General features: G+C 37.5%; 1 protein-coding gene across 1 annotated transcript; it reads right to left on the reverse strand.

The window, feature by feature from the left end:
- Positions 1 to 6,704: 6,704 nt before the first annotated feature.
- On the reverse strand, positions 6,705 to 9,570 carry LOC144423020 (ficolin-3-like). The gene is made up of 5 exons (XM_078113181.1): positions 9,258 to 9,570; positions 8,626 to 8,801; positions 8,077 to 8,173; positions 7,515 to 7,611; positions 6,705 to 7,371 (listed from the first exon to the last, which is right to left on the reverse strand). Exons 1-5 carry the CDS (start codon positions 9,568 to 9,570, stop codon positions 7,089 to 7,091), a joined length of 966 nt encoding a protein of 321 aa, XP_077969307.1. The 3' UTR covers positions 6,705 to 7,088.
- Between the last annotated feature and the right edge of the window lie 4,979 nt (positions 9,571 to 14,549).

Genomic DNA, 14,549 nt, shown 5'->3' on the forward strand with positions numbered 1-14,549 from the left:
AAATGCTAAGGATTAAACTTAGTCTGTTTTCGATTTTATTTTGTCGAGAACTTTTATAACTGTTATTAAAAGAAAAAAGTACATGGACGTTAATTTGAAGCAAATCATCATGGACCGTGAGAACTTGTGATGAATCGATTTCCCACAATCGTCAAACTTGTCATACAGGTCAAAGAAGACCACATGAGAGAGATATAGCAAGAAAAAATTATCAGCTCTAAATTATCTAAATGCTTGAAAACGAACATATAATCTGCCATCGAAACTAAACGAAACATGTTATTGAATGAATGAATCATCAATATTTACAACTTTCCAATCGGAAGTTTTTTTTTTCAGGTTGTCTCATATATCACATACATTACACGTGACGCTTTGTTTAAGTATGCAAAATGACATTTGTGGCACATCCAAATGTGAATATCAGAGTTCACTCAGTTTGTTTGTTCGAATAATAAGATACCACACAAAAGATTTCTGAGTGATTCAAGAGTATTGCTGCACACACAAACATGTTTCTGTAACCTTCCACCTGACCACGATTGGATTGTTAACGTGTCATATATGTAGTGCCAAGAATATGTTTATATACCTACTCAATATACAAATACAGGCATTAAGGCAGTGGCGGCGCGTGGTCATTTTGACAACCGGGGCAAGCTACTGCGGGACCAAGTCACCCCCATCTACGGGGACAGGATGAGCGCTGTAAGTTCTCCCATCATTTTATGAGTATAAAAACCATTCCATCGGTAACAACCAATCGGCAAAAGCGACAATTTTTAACGATAAGAAAGTGTCTTTAAAACCGGTCCAAGTCAAGGGATTAATAAATATAGACATAGTTTATTTTGAAACCTCTTTCAAAAGGAAAGGCAATATTTACCCAGATAAATACAATGACATATTAACAGAAACTTCGGGAAGCAGACAAAACCTAAAATAAGGTTTAAAACGTTACTATGAAGAAAGGAAAGTTAATGCAAAGATGAGGACATGCGTCGCTCACTCATAGATATATATGCTGCTAGACTTCTACTGCTTGAACATATATGCAACACGCCGCGGTTTCTTGGAAGCAAAATGCTCAATAACGCGCTGATTAAAGTCATGCATCCCAGAAATAACGTCTCTGTGAATGGATAAAACAGCCAAGGAATTTAATCTATCTTGCTTCATTGTGTTTCTGAGATACGTTTTAATACGCTTCAGCGTGCTGAATGTTCGCTCTGCGTCGGCGGAAGAAATAGGCGTCGTCAAAATGATGTCCAGAAATTTTGCAGACGCCGCAAAGGTAGTTACTAGAGTGTTATCTATGAGGAACCCATGGAGCGCGCAAGTTGATGTGATGTTCAAAAAAGTTTGATTGGTGTATATACATCGCAATTCATTTTCCAATTTACCCACGTTTATCATGGGATAAAATTTGGAGACAGTAGCCAACAAATGGATGGGAAATTGACGTGCTAATTTTGAAAAATGTTTGGGGTTCATCAAAGAGAACGCGGCAAAGTGTTCAGTGCGCAGACGATCGCCTATTTGATTCACCAGAATGTCACAGCATTCCTTTGCAGACAAAATCAAACGCTGCGTTGTTTGCCCGCGGCGTAAAGAAGCACTCCATGTGTCGTCGTATTTTATTGTTTCCCGGATACGAGATACAGCATCGCAGAAGTCTGAAATACACGACTGCACAGACGCTCCATCCATTAGCCTTGACTGCAATGCGCCGTATATTACATCCACGTGATAGAATATTGTGGAGAAAAAAGCGAGAAAAAATGAAAACTCACCATCTTCTAGCAGACGCTTTAGACCTGCCGCCTCCCTCACAGAGCGTCCGTCCCAAACCGGAGAGCTCTGAATGCCATTGAAACACTCAATGAGCTCAGACCTAATTTCGGACACGCCCTGCACCACGCGTGATTGAAAGTTCTAACGTGTTGGTGCACAAGCTGGGAGACGGCGGCTACATATCTGGCGAAGGAGGTCAGAGCGCTTCGGCGAAACGGAAAAAAATGAAGAAAACCCCGAAACATTTGCAAAAAATATACGGACGAGAGGGGTATCAAGACCCAATTTTTTAATAACGAGGTTAAATTGATGTGCATAACAATGTAAAAAATGCGCATGAGGAAATTCTTTTTATTTATATAAACTTGAACACCATGTTTCGACCCACTCATGACTGCCGCGCCTTCATAAGTTTGAGCTATCAATTTTGACTTCGCGTTGTAAGGCTGTAACACTTCTTTCAGTACAGCCGATATCCCGCAAGCCGTGCGATCAACGATTGGTACAAAGCTGTGAAATCTCTCGGTAGGTTTACCATCTTTCACAAACCGAAAAATCACAGCCAGTTGGGAAACGCACGTGATGTCAGTTGTCTCGTCAGACTGAATCGAAAGGAACTGGCAATTCTCAATTTCCAGAGCCAAATGTTGTAAATAAATTTTATACATTGACTCGAGCAAATCATTTTGGATATCCTTAGATGTCCCTTTCGAAACAGTTGCGGCATCAAGATGATCTCTCAATACTGTATCTAGGGATGCGGTGTATTCCACCATACCCAAAAATACCCCTCTATTAGAAGAGCCAGCCCGTTCATCGTGCCCACGGAGGGACAGCTCGTGACAACCAATGAACTTCAAAACATCTATCAATCGACCGAGAACATGGCGGTTTTTCTCGACGTTTTGGTTGTGCCGACGAATAGAAACCGCGCGTCCTTCATCCAACTGTGCTGCAATATTAACATTTCCGAATGTTCGGTATTTTACTGCATTGTCCAGTTGCTCCATAGAAGATTGATGATCCCTGGCACGCTCGGAAAGATGTTTAAGATCTCTAAAACCAAATTTACACCAACGTGAGTCACGGGCGGTAGCAAAAAGTAGGCAATAAAAACAAAAAAGTGCATTTTTGTCCTCGCTGTAACACAACCATTCGTGTTTTTTATACCAAGTTTCTGCGCAGAATGTACGCCGACGCTTTCCTCCGTCATGGGATTGTTCCACTGAACAATTTTTTGGTTGATAAGGCCCAAGACGTTGTACCTCTAATTTTTGTTCCAGCGGCAGCTGCGAAATCGGAGTGCGAAGTAGTGCATCAACCTTAGGTCTAAGGCTAAGAAATGCGAAGCCGGAAAGAAGTGAGGAGCTCAAAAGGAATGTGGAAAATCGAAAGCAAATGGACTAAAGATCTCTAACTGATTCAAATAGCGAAACAAGCGACAAAAACGAAGGCGAGGAAACTATCAACTCTTCAAGCAACCAACGAACGAGAAGGAATGCGTGAATATGTCAACACGTTGTTGTAAGAAACGTCGGCATTGTGTCGTCATAATTTCGGGGCTAGCCCCGATCGGCCCCGATGATTTAGTAAAAGAAACAGAAAACAAACGAGACAAACGCGGCGAGTGGAAGATAAAAGAGAGAATACGATATACGATGAGCAACCGGGGCAAAATCGGCGTCGCCCCGTCGACGTTCGGCGAAGGCTTTGCGAGCGAAAAATGAACCATGTCGGGAGAATATGGCTAGTGTAGACAGTCTGTGCAACCGATATTGAGGTATTTTTTGAATATTTTTTATTATACCGAAAAAACAACCGGGGCATTGCCCCGGTTGGCCCTATTGACGCGCCGCCACTGGTATTTGCTGTTGGGGAATTCCCTTCACGGTTCAGATTGATCACGCGTTTCGGCACCCTAGTAACGTAGCAAGCTAGCCTAGCAAGGCATTCGCAGCTTACAGCCGAGGAAATTGTAGCAGTTTTATTTGATTCTGAATTGTTTGACAAGCCTGATAGTGAATCTTACACATGCGAAGCAACGTTTGTGTACTGAACTAGATTGTTAGACGTCAATCTGGAGTCTGAACTAAGGCTAATGGTATCCAGTCAGTTATCTGACTTAGTAAGTTTATCTGCCCACATGCAAGACCAAAGGAGTCATTAAATTGCTACTATGCTTTGCAAACTTTTATAGAATAAATTCATCAAAATATTCGACTTTTTATTACACTTTTGGGGACAAGAAAATGGGGGCGACCGCCCTTCCCCGACTTTCGATTTTTTTCAAAATTGTGCAACCATTATGCAATTTGCTACAATATATCTGCTCAAGAATAGGTCCCCCGAAAGAGAAAAATCCGTTCAAAATGCGTATATTATACTTCCAAGTAGTCCTACATACTTCATAATTAGGCAGAGTGCACCTCGCATGGGTCAAATACGCGGTTATGACGTCATAAAAGCAAAAAAATCGCGCGCCGAAGGTGCGCTTATCAACCCCCTGGAGGCCGTATTGAATACAAATAAATGCAATGTGGCCGCCAATAGCAAAAAGGTTGTGCACCCTTGGACTAGACCTACCACACTTTAAAAGAAGCCGTCTAAACCCATTTTCACTAGAAGAACCATAACACTGTAAAATATTTGATAGAAATTACCCCTCAAGGCATCATATCTTCCATTTGAAAGAGCTGTGGAGGCAGATATATTTTTTACTCTAAATTATGGAATGTTACTTCCAGGTTATCTTATCCTTGCCAATAGATATCTTGATGTTGGTGACTCCAATTGACCCATGCATGCCACACTATTCCTACGTGTAACCTACCGGAAAAATTAGCAGTTGGAGCCTTCAGACCTTGAAAACAGTCGAATCTGAGCACGATGGATTCATGTGAAACACGTAATATGCATTTATAAGCAAAAATATCCCATCCTGAGCAGCACCGATCTACAACCTCCTGCCTATGTAATCAAAACATTAGACAAATTGGTGTACTGTATGCATTCACAAATCTTTGCGAATCAATAAATTTTTGATTTGCTTTATTTTTCAAATATAGTTTATAATTACTGTAAAGTGTGTCATACATCTGGTACCATGAATACCATTTGCAAATCAGCTTGGGTAACACCCCTCTCAAATAAAATTTTAGACTCTTAAGTCATATCTTATAATATTCTTTGAACAAAAGGTTGCGGCTAGCCGGCTACCTATCAGAACTTTCTTTCAGATCACAAAGTCGCAATATTACGCCTCGCTAAGTTTCATTTGCAATTGTATTTGGTTGTAGTATCGGTGTTCAACCCTAGACTGGAACCTCCAGTACCAGACCCACCGAAACAATTTTTTTTTTCTTGATAGGGCCGTCCGTATTAAAGTTGCTTTCGTTCAAGCACAATGGACACTTTATCTCCACCAATCCACAGTAATCACAAGTTACTTTGTCATTACGATAAGCCTAAATAAATGTATACTGAGGATGTATTATTAAGTCACACAAGCTGAGGTCTTGTGCCACTGTCGTCTTGTTGCAGCTTATACTTTGCCATCCATCTATTCCATGGTCACATCCATATCTGTAATATATTGGATACGGAGTCATTCGATATCATGATCCTGCACTAGCTTTGTAATAATTGTAGAGTTTTCATAAAATCTAACGGTCAAGTGGTGAAAACTATGTCCATGTCCCACCACGAACACTAGTCGTAAATGAATTTGATCCCGGGTAGTATATCTTTTTTACCAATGACAATAAAAGGACATTTTGGATCAGTTGTACAAGCACCTTTAGAATAGGATTTATCTGGGGGAGAATTGCAGGCGCAACAACTAAATCATATGGCGAACCACAGTCTCTCGTACAATTACCATTCGGTGACCGTACATTTGAACCCATGTACATTTGAACCCATGCGTATATCCACGGGTTCAATCTATATGCGGGTGCTAAAACCCATGGGTTAGGGTTAGTATGGGTTTAACTATCCGTGGAACAAAAAAATTCCATAGGTGCAATAGCATACAGGTGCAATTGTCATGGGTTCAAATGTACGTGGGTTCAAATGTAATGGAACCTTACCATTCTATTTCCGGATTAGTTAGCCAGTTATTCGTTTTCAGAAGCATGGACTTGATGGTGGGGGATGTCGTAACCGACCAGCGGTCGTGTGAACCACCTTCAGTGGGAAGAGAGCTGCAATCCTCTCGCACATAACTATCCCCGCATGGGATTGGAACCTATGAAACTACCAGGGTGATCAGAGATGCGGTGGCGAGCGTATTCCTAGATGGCGAATTCAATTGAATTCTGGTTATTTTTGCATGACCACTGGCGTTAAACTTTAGTTATCTATTCAACTTTTCACACTTTCTAATAGATTACCTGCTAACTAGGGAAACAATACCTTATGGCAATTGATGACTAATTCAGTAGTTCCTTACACAAGTCAAGTGGACACGAAAGTAGGCCTACGCTTACCAATAACAGTAGTTTGTCATCTGCTTTCCATTGAAATGGGGGAGCTTATGAATATTTAAAGAAATTGATAACGGCACATTATCACTCACCATCAACGAAGTGCTGTCCGCAAACAGTGAAACACAAGCGAGATGACTCCATATTGGTACACACACTTCACACCGAATTTTCATACATAGGTCTTAGACTGCATTTTTTGAGCTACTGTTTAGGCTGGTTGCAAAAGACAATGAGGCAGGGAGTAAAGGTATAATGTTAGGCCATAGGAGCTATCAATAGGCATAGGCAACCTAGGCTAATAGATCCTCATTCGATTTTCCATGAAGCCTATTTGGATATTGTTAGCGGATATTCCCGACCGAAAAGATAAAAAGCTATACCAATTTAGGCTAGCCAGGCACACTATTCAACTTCCCTGCTTGCCTCAGCTAACCATAACACTGCGGCCAATTCAATGACATTAGTGATGTAACATGTCAAGAGATTTCGCTGGTTCTTTTTATGACGAAATAACACCAAGTCAAGACAGTTTATTATTTCAAACCAGTAAAGAACAAAAAGCATGCAAAAATATAAGGGGAAAATTATATTTACATTAAGATACTTACCGTACATAAGTATTTCATTAGAGCTAGACGATTAAAAGAATTTGTAGCTCTATCATAAACACCCATTGTAGATAAGATGAGACGCCCACACTCCCAAGTTCTAGGAAACTTGTCATAGATAGATAGTGCTTTAAAGTCATTCAGATATCAACTTAAACAATATATTCACACGTATTTCTAACTGTTCAAAGATCAACTGTTAGATCAGACGAATTTTCATTTCACTAGATGACAGATGTGTACCATGCGGCCAGTCGAAATCAGTAATGTATCTTCCATTCAAATTTGAATGATAGCAAGAATTATGCCACCATGCTCCATGAAAATGCGCAGCACAATTCACAGCCGTGTGTTTATCGTCATCCATGTCTAAAGTTGTGAAACCGTGACCACTATGGTAAGTCATACGATCATCAGTGTCGCCAGAATATCCTGACACTGTCAGTCTGAACTTGGAATTTTCATTTCCTACTGCAAAAGTACTGAAAATAAAATAGTTCTATAAGGCATGGGTGAAATAAAAAACAATTTAATAATGATTTTCAAAAGGCATCGAGATTTAATAGATAGATAAATTGGAGAACCTAATTTTTAAGAATTGTATATATACTTTAATTTCTTCTACCTATATTCAGCGTATTTAACGGAACCACTTTGCAACACGAGATCAATTCGAAGTTGAAAGTTTCCATGACTGGTAATTTGATGTAAAGTCCTCAGACCTACAAAACAAAAACAACAGGGAATTAATACAATATTTTCTTTTCACTGCGGAATTCCCTTTTGCAAGCAGTTTCACTGACGGCTTGGTTTAATTGATTCAGTGCTCGAGTCAAAGGCATTCATAGGTTCAATTGGAAAGCGTTTTATAACACGTAGCACGTTGCGTCAACAGTCGAGCCGCGATTTGAATAACTAAATCCGTTCGATTAAAAAAATGTTGAATAGCCTACGACGCAAGATGGAAATTCCAGGTGTTCTTGCGACTCAGATTTATTCATTTCGCTGATATTTACAATACTCAAACTTGACTTGTGACTCGAGAGTACAATGACTCTACTTGACTTGCGATTCGGGGGTGCAGCGACTTGACTTGGGACTCGAAGCTGGGAAATTACTAAAAATCGGACTGTCCGCAACTGAACTTAACAACCCACTATATTACAATTGTACACCGCACAACTCACCGAGCCAAAACTCTCCATCTCTTTCGCCAAATCCTCTTGCATAAGTTTCCCAATCTCCGGAGAAGTCGACAGACCCATTGTATCTCTTTTGGATAATCTACAGAAAATGGTAATTAATTGGTTGAACTAATTATCGCCTGGGATTTGGCTGACAATATTTAAATCAGTTCTTTACTTATTTTTATCATATGTTTCGATAACGACACATAATATACTTTGCCAATTATTAAATTTGAGTTTGTTGTTGTTTTCTTTTCCACATTTTCATATTTTGGGATTTAGTATTGCAAGTCAAATATATTCTTTTATGAGTATATGAATGAATGATTCGGGCGCATAGTAAAGCTGTTACGTACGATTCAAATCTAACTAGAGCAGTTGGGGATTTTATGCATAAATCAAATCTAGTTGATAATATAAAATAATAATTGAGAACAAAATAAACTACAGTATATTGCATCTTTAGATTATCCTTAATTGCAAAATGATAATGAAAGACAATACCAGATAAAAGTCAAGTATATATTAATATTGACCGATCATACTTACGATCCAACCATCACTGTCCACCTGATACAAATTACAGTTCACCAAAACATATGTCGGGTTCCCAATATGTTTAAACGGATATATTTTGGTCAACTCTTCAGAATTTCCATCGTCTTTATTTAAAAGCATTTGATATTCTGCGCAGTTTGAGGGGAGTGCAATCAAACTTAGCTGGTCTAAATTGATCAATGAATCAGTTATTGGACACGTTTAGTGCCCAAAACGATCGTTTCAAATTTTGTTGTTATTGTTATTTTCTTTCGTCACTATCATTAAAAAATCGCTTTTCTCTTCGAATACTGGACCAATTGCTTTGAAATTTTCAGTGGTTAAAGATAAAAAAAAATTTTCTCCAGAAGGCTATTACTTTTTTTTGGCTATGACGTCATCAATATTATTGCTATTGGGTGGCGCTACGTGTCCATATATTTGAGCATAGCTCTCTTGTGTTGCTTTTATATTTCTAGTTCTCACATTAAACTGAATAACCTAATAATTGTCATGTTTGAAATATTTACAGCCTGGAAACGTTTACAAAAGTAGCGGAATAGTTATACCTGGATATGGGAAACTATATGCTACATTGCTATTAGTTCAGTGCATTCTTCAATGTTTTCTGCTTTACTACTCACCTTGTAACTTTTCAAACTTCAAGTTCATCGTTTTTCTCAAACTCCTTATTGCCTCCTCGTCGGCAATGTCGCATTGACGAGGATTACCCCTTTCGCCTCTTTCCCCCTTTTCACCAGCTGCACCTCTCTTGCCAGGTCTTCCTTGTGAAGCTTGAGCACCGGTATTTGGCCGTGTAGAGTCATCGGTCCCAGGTTGACATAGAGTCGTTGTTGTAGTGCAAGTGTAAGGAGGAGACAAATTTGATTTCTGAGCATCGGTACATGCTATGCACAAAATTGGGAGCAATATATTAAATGCGTGAGAATCACCCATTTTATTAAATCTAAATGTAGTATGGCAAATTAAATGTATGAAACTATGAGAGTGTCTATTATATATATAAGATTACCCAATTTGATTAAATAATAGTATTAAAATATTTTCAATATTGAAATTTCTTTCTTCTCAGCATTATCTAATGAACCCTTGAAGATTGAACAAATAAAGTAGTTTTTTGCGTAGCGAGGGAGAAATAAAGAGTTTCAAAATATGCAAAAGGGAGGGATTTGTAGATAAAGGTTAGGAACCACTGATTTAAACGCTTGCAAACTCTCTGTGTGAACTATATCTTACACATTCTCTCTATAAAGCAAAAATCAAGTATATATATATATTATATAAACGCTAAAGTTTAAACTTAGTTAGTTTTCGATTTTAGTTTGTCGAGAACTTTTATATCTGTTATTAAAAAGAAAAAAAATACCTGGACGTTAAATTAAAGAAAATCATCATGGAACTTGTTTTGCATCGATTTCCCACAATCGTCAAACTTGTCATACACGTCAAACGAGACCACATGATATAATAAATTATCTAATAAACGAACATATATATATTTGTATCGAAACTAAACGACACATGTTATTGAATGTATGAATCATTAACTTTTACAACTTTCCCATCGAAAGTTTTTTTTTTTTTTGTTGGCTCATATATCGCAAACATTACACACATGACGCTTTGTTCAAGATGACAAAATGACATTTGTGGCACATCCAAATGTGAATATTAGTGTTCAGTCAGTTTGTTTGTTGGAGTAATAAGATACCACACAAAAGTTTTATGAATAATTCAAGAATGTTGCTGCGTAATAACACAAACATATTTCTGTAACCTTCCACCTGACCAAAGTCAAAATTTCTCAGGCAAGCATTATTCAAATAACTAATCAACATGTTATGAATTAACACGCCATTTACTAATAGTCCTTGCAGTTGGTCCTTGTGTTTACTGGTGTACCTGCAAATGTGTTGTTTGGAATCTCTGCTGTTCAGATTTTGCTTTGTGTAGTCTACATGCTGACATGTCCAACAGCTAGCCAACGTAGCTTATTGGCTCATGTTTCAGTGCCTTGTAACGGCACCGTATGCAGTGCAGTGTGTGAAACCTAAAGGGTCAATGAGTTCATATACAGAAATACGGTAACTTGTATATACCCAATGTGATAAAAAAAATCATGTCACATATTATACTAGGTAATTTGTTTTTTAAAATCTTACATTCTGAAACGGAGATCACTATAGAAACTATAGTAAAAAGGTAGAGGAGTTCGTGGTTCCAAACTTACAGATGCAAAGTGTACCTGTCTGCAGGTTCTGTTAAGTGTCATTTATATCCAATAGCTAATTTCTACAAATGGTAGATTATCGTATAAAATCACCCGTATCATGATCTGCTAGTTTATGTGATGAACAAGATTGGTTTTATTCAACCCTTATGCCTCTACCAACCCTTAGGCTTCTGATTTTTCAAATTACTTGCAGGTCGAAGCCGGAAAGAAATCTACATGAATAGAAAAGCTGAAGAGGAAGGGGAAATTGGACAATGTGCTTCATGGCCACCCATACTTGTAGATCATTGATTCACTTACAAAGCAAAAAAAAAGCATTTTCTCACAGCATTTGAAAGAAGTTAAATTGACTTATGCGTTGTTTAAAAAAATCATGTCGGTCGCGCAAGCATATAAAATCCAATGAAGCTGTGTTGAAGTCCCTTAGAAGAAAAACTAGACATAAGTTTTTTCATATACAGCCCGTCAATATGTGCGTAATATCTTGAATCTAGCCCTATCACATCCAAGTGTCATGAGAAGATGGTACTAAATGCTCCCAGCTGGTATTACTGAAATTCATTTCTATTTGATCAGGCTAAATAGCAATAATTTTTCAATGTAGTGTAATTTTAGAGTGAAGTTATATTATCGTCCAAGTCTTCTTATGTTCATCGTGTTTCAACGGGATGGCTAAAACTGAATACCTAACTATTCAGAATTTGTTTGAAAATATTTTTCCAACTTACAATATACTCTAAACCAGTGGTTCTCAAATTTTTCAAGCTGTGTTTCCTTTTCAAAATTTGCCAAGTCGCGGCCCACCTCAAAACCAGCTAACAATATGCTACAGATAACAGATAGTAAGGCGAAAGTATGTTTTATTCAACGTTTACATAATAAAGAAATATAAACAATAAATAAATGTAAACGTCCAAAATAAGGCGAACAATATGAAATATTTTTATTTTAATTATATTCATGCCTTCATGCCCCCAAAAAAAAACGATCGCCTCCCTTGTGGGACGCGCCCACCATCATTTGAGAACCACTGCTCCAAATAGAAAACAACTTCATTTGAAAAATTACAATATTCTGTATATCTTTGCTTCAATCATATTTGAAATGGCGCAAATATTAGGATCTTTGTTTTCACATTTTTTGCATGTATTTGATTGAACCCATGCTTGGTTGATGCCAAGTTTATATGTCAATCGACAATTTGCAAATTCAGATATTTTGAAATGTTTGCAAAAGCAATAATTCACTATACAAATGTAACAAACTTCTAATATATTTGACTGTTGGGGTTTGGAAATCTTGATTTCAGGTATTTATTTTCATCAGAATCTAGTCATTAGTCAGAAGCAGTATGCTCCCTAGGGGTGCTTCATTTTAGGGGGTCTTTCAATTTTAGGGGGTGCTAAATATTTTGCTATTGGCGGTAAAACAAATTGTAACCCATATCAAATGTGTTATGTATTTGATTGCACTGGTATATACGACGCATTCTGGATATTTAAATACAGTTATATATATATATATATTCAAGTTAGGAATTTAAAGGGAAATCACTGGGCAGAAGGAATGTTTAAGTGAAGTTGTGGAGAACATGTTTACTTGTTACATATCGGTGGGAATCTCGTCAGAGTCCGGTTAGCCATCCTTGGATAATGTTATATGGCCGTGAATGTTCATTTCCGATTAATATATTGACCCTATTATTTATCTACGACTCATCCAAAAAAAAAACAGCCATAATTAGGGCGGCTTCTTGGGTTGGGATCTATCAGCGCCTTGCAATTGCTAAGAAATGACTTAACATTAGAATATGTGGGAAAAAACGATGTAAAAAATTAATTCATGTCAAATACTCAAATAAGAAATGCCTTACACGTCACGAATAAATTTGAGAGGGAAGCACACTTTATACATATATATATAGCTCTAGGATCACCATCAGCATTCAATATGCCAATACTAGTTTTTATAACGCCCAACTTGTTCAGTCTATTTGTAATTTTAATATTAATGCATATAAATACCACAAAAAACATTCATAAAGTGTATTTTTTTAATATATTTCGGCAATGTACACCTTGTTGAAAGTTTTTAATATCACATTTTAATATCATGACATTTACAAATAGTTGCAAGTTTCTGTAGTGTAGTTTTTAATGCAGTTATGTCCGTTGGTTAAAAAAAAGTTCTGTGCGAGTAGCGATACTTACATCAGAAATTTTTATAATAAAATGTGTATCTCTTTGCTTAATATTTTTGGTGTTATCGGGTGTTGATTTATCGAATGAAGTTGGATGACTTTAACCTTAACTGCGTATATACCATACCGCTGAGCCGAGTTTTATGAGAAACACCTGCGGAAAATTCATTTCAGAAGAATGTTCATTCGTTTTGCTGCTGCGAAAGTTTGGTCCGAATTATTGAGCATCGTTTTTTTTTATTCAACTGTTAAAAAAAAATTAATTCTGTCTTCTGACTTTAGATTTAAAAAAAAATACGCTGAAACTTTTTGCTGCAGGGCTCTTTTTGGGTACCCGTTGGCTTATCTACTGAGTTTTTATCTTTATTTTTGTTCTATGAAGTCTAGGAAATAGTAAACGTTGTCGCTGTGAAACCTCCGCAATACAAACTTCTCTATTTAATTTTTGCCGATTCGAATATTGAATATATATTACTCAAGCAGAGTCCATTATCATCACCATTAGGAAAAATAATACCAAGACTCACAATAACAACGATGTATGGTGTTCAATCTCATCCAATATTCTCTACAGTAAGATTATATTTGCTTTTCATTTAATTCAAATGGGAGAGTAATCGAGCATTCTAGTACATCAAGTGGCTCTCTGTTGGCCTCTAGGGAGCGACGGCTAAGATCTCCAGATTCATAATATAGTATTGTGATTATATATGATAGTCATACTGTTGCCACGACAATAGAGGCATTGTGAAAACTAAAACCATTCACCTTCCAAAATCTCAATTAGGCGCAAACTGTAGTTATGTATAGTTGTGTAAAGTTGTTGTTGCTGTTGTTCACGTTTTCTGAACTAATGGATCAATCGATTTCCAATTTTCAGCATTTGAAGATGAATAGAAATCGTTAGATGGTTGTTACTTATTGAACACGAAACGGCGAAACAATGGATTGCGCACCATGTGGGGGTTCCGCGATTTCATTTCAACGACCTGGTGGTCAGCGAAGTCGGGAGTTTTTTCATGATTGATATTTTTTTTTACCCTCCAGTAAATGTGACGCCAGACACAGATACTAAGGCATTCCAGAAGTATGTGAACCAAGATGGCAGACACCGGAACGTAGTATGTGTACCAGATTAACAATTAGGCCATAATGTTATTCCAATTTTCCTAATTTTAGTTCTATTACGAGTTCGGAGACTAGGCAAGTGACTCTCGTAGTATTTGTACCTGAAATTATGGCCTAACCCTAACCTGGTACACATACTACGTTCCGGTGTCCGGCATGTTGGTTCACATACTTCGGGAGTACCGTTCGATAAACTCAGTTCACAACATAATTACCACCAGCTTACGAAATTGCAGCAAGTAGTGTCTACCTCTATTGTTACCTAATAGTAACCCACAAATTGAAAACAGCTGCGATAGGGGGAGAAAGAGAGAAGTCATGAGTGATTTTTTAGTATTTTAAAGCAAAATCAGG

Source organism: Styela clava, chromosome 5 (genome assembly GCF_964204865.1).
Source record: "Styela clava chromosome 5, kaStyClav1.hap1.2, whole genome shotgun sequence".
Taxonomy (NCBI): Eukaryota; Metazoa; Chordata; class Ascidiacea; order Stolidobranchia; family Styelidae; genus Styela; species Styela clava.

Coding starts and splice junctions, on each gene's coding strand:
- LOC144423020 (XM_078113181.1), bottom strand. CDS start 9,570: ATGGGTGATTCTCACGCATTTAATATATTGCTCCCAATTTTGTGCATA. Junction 8,802..9,257: donor GAAGTTTGAAAAGTTACAAG/GTGAGTAGTAAA, acceptor TGATCAATTTAG/ACCAGCTAAGTTTGATTGCA. Junction 7,612..8,076: donor AGATGGAGAGTTTTGGCTCG/GTGAGTTGTGCG, acceptor TTTGTTTTGTAG/GTCTGAGGACTTTACATCAA.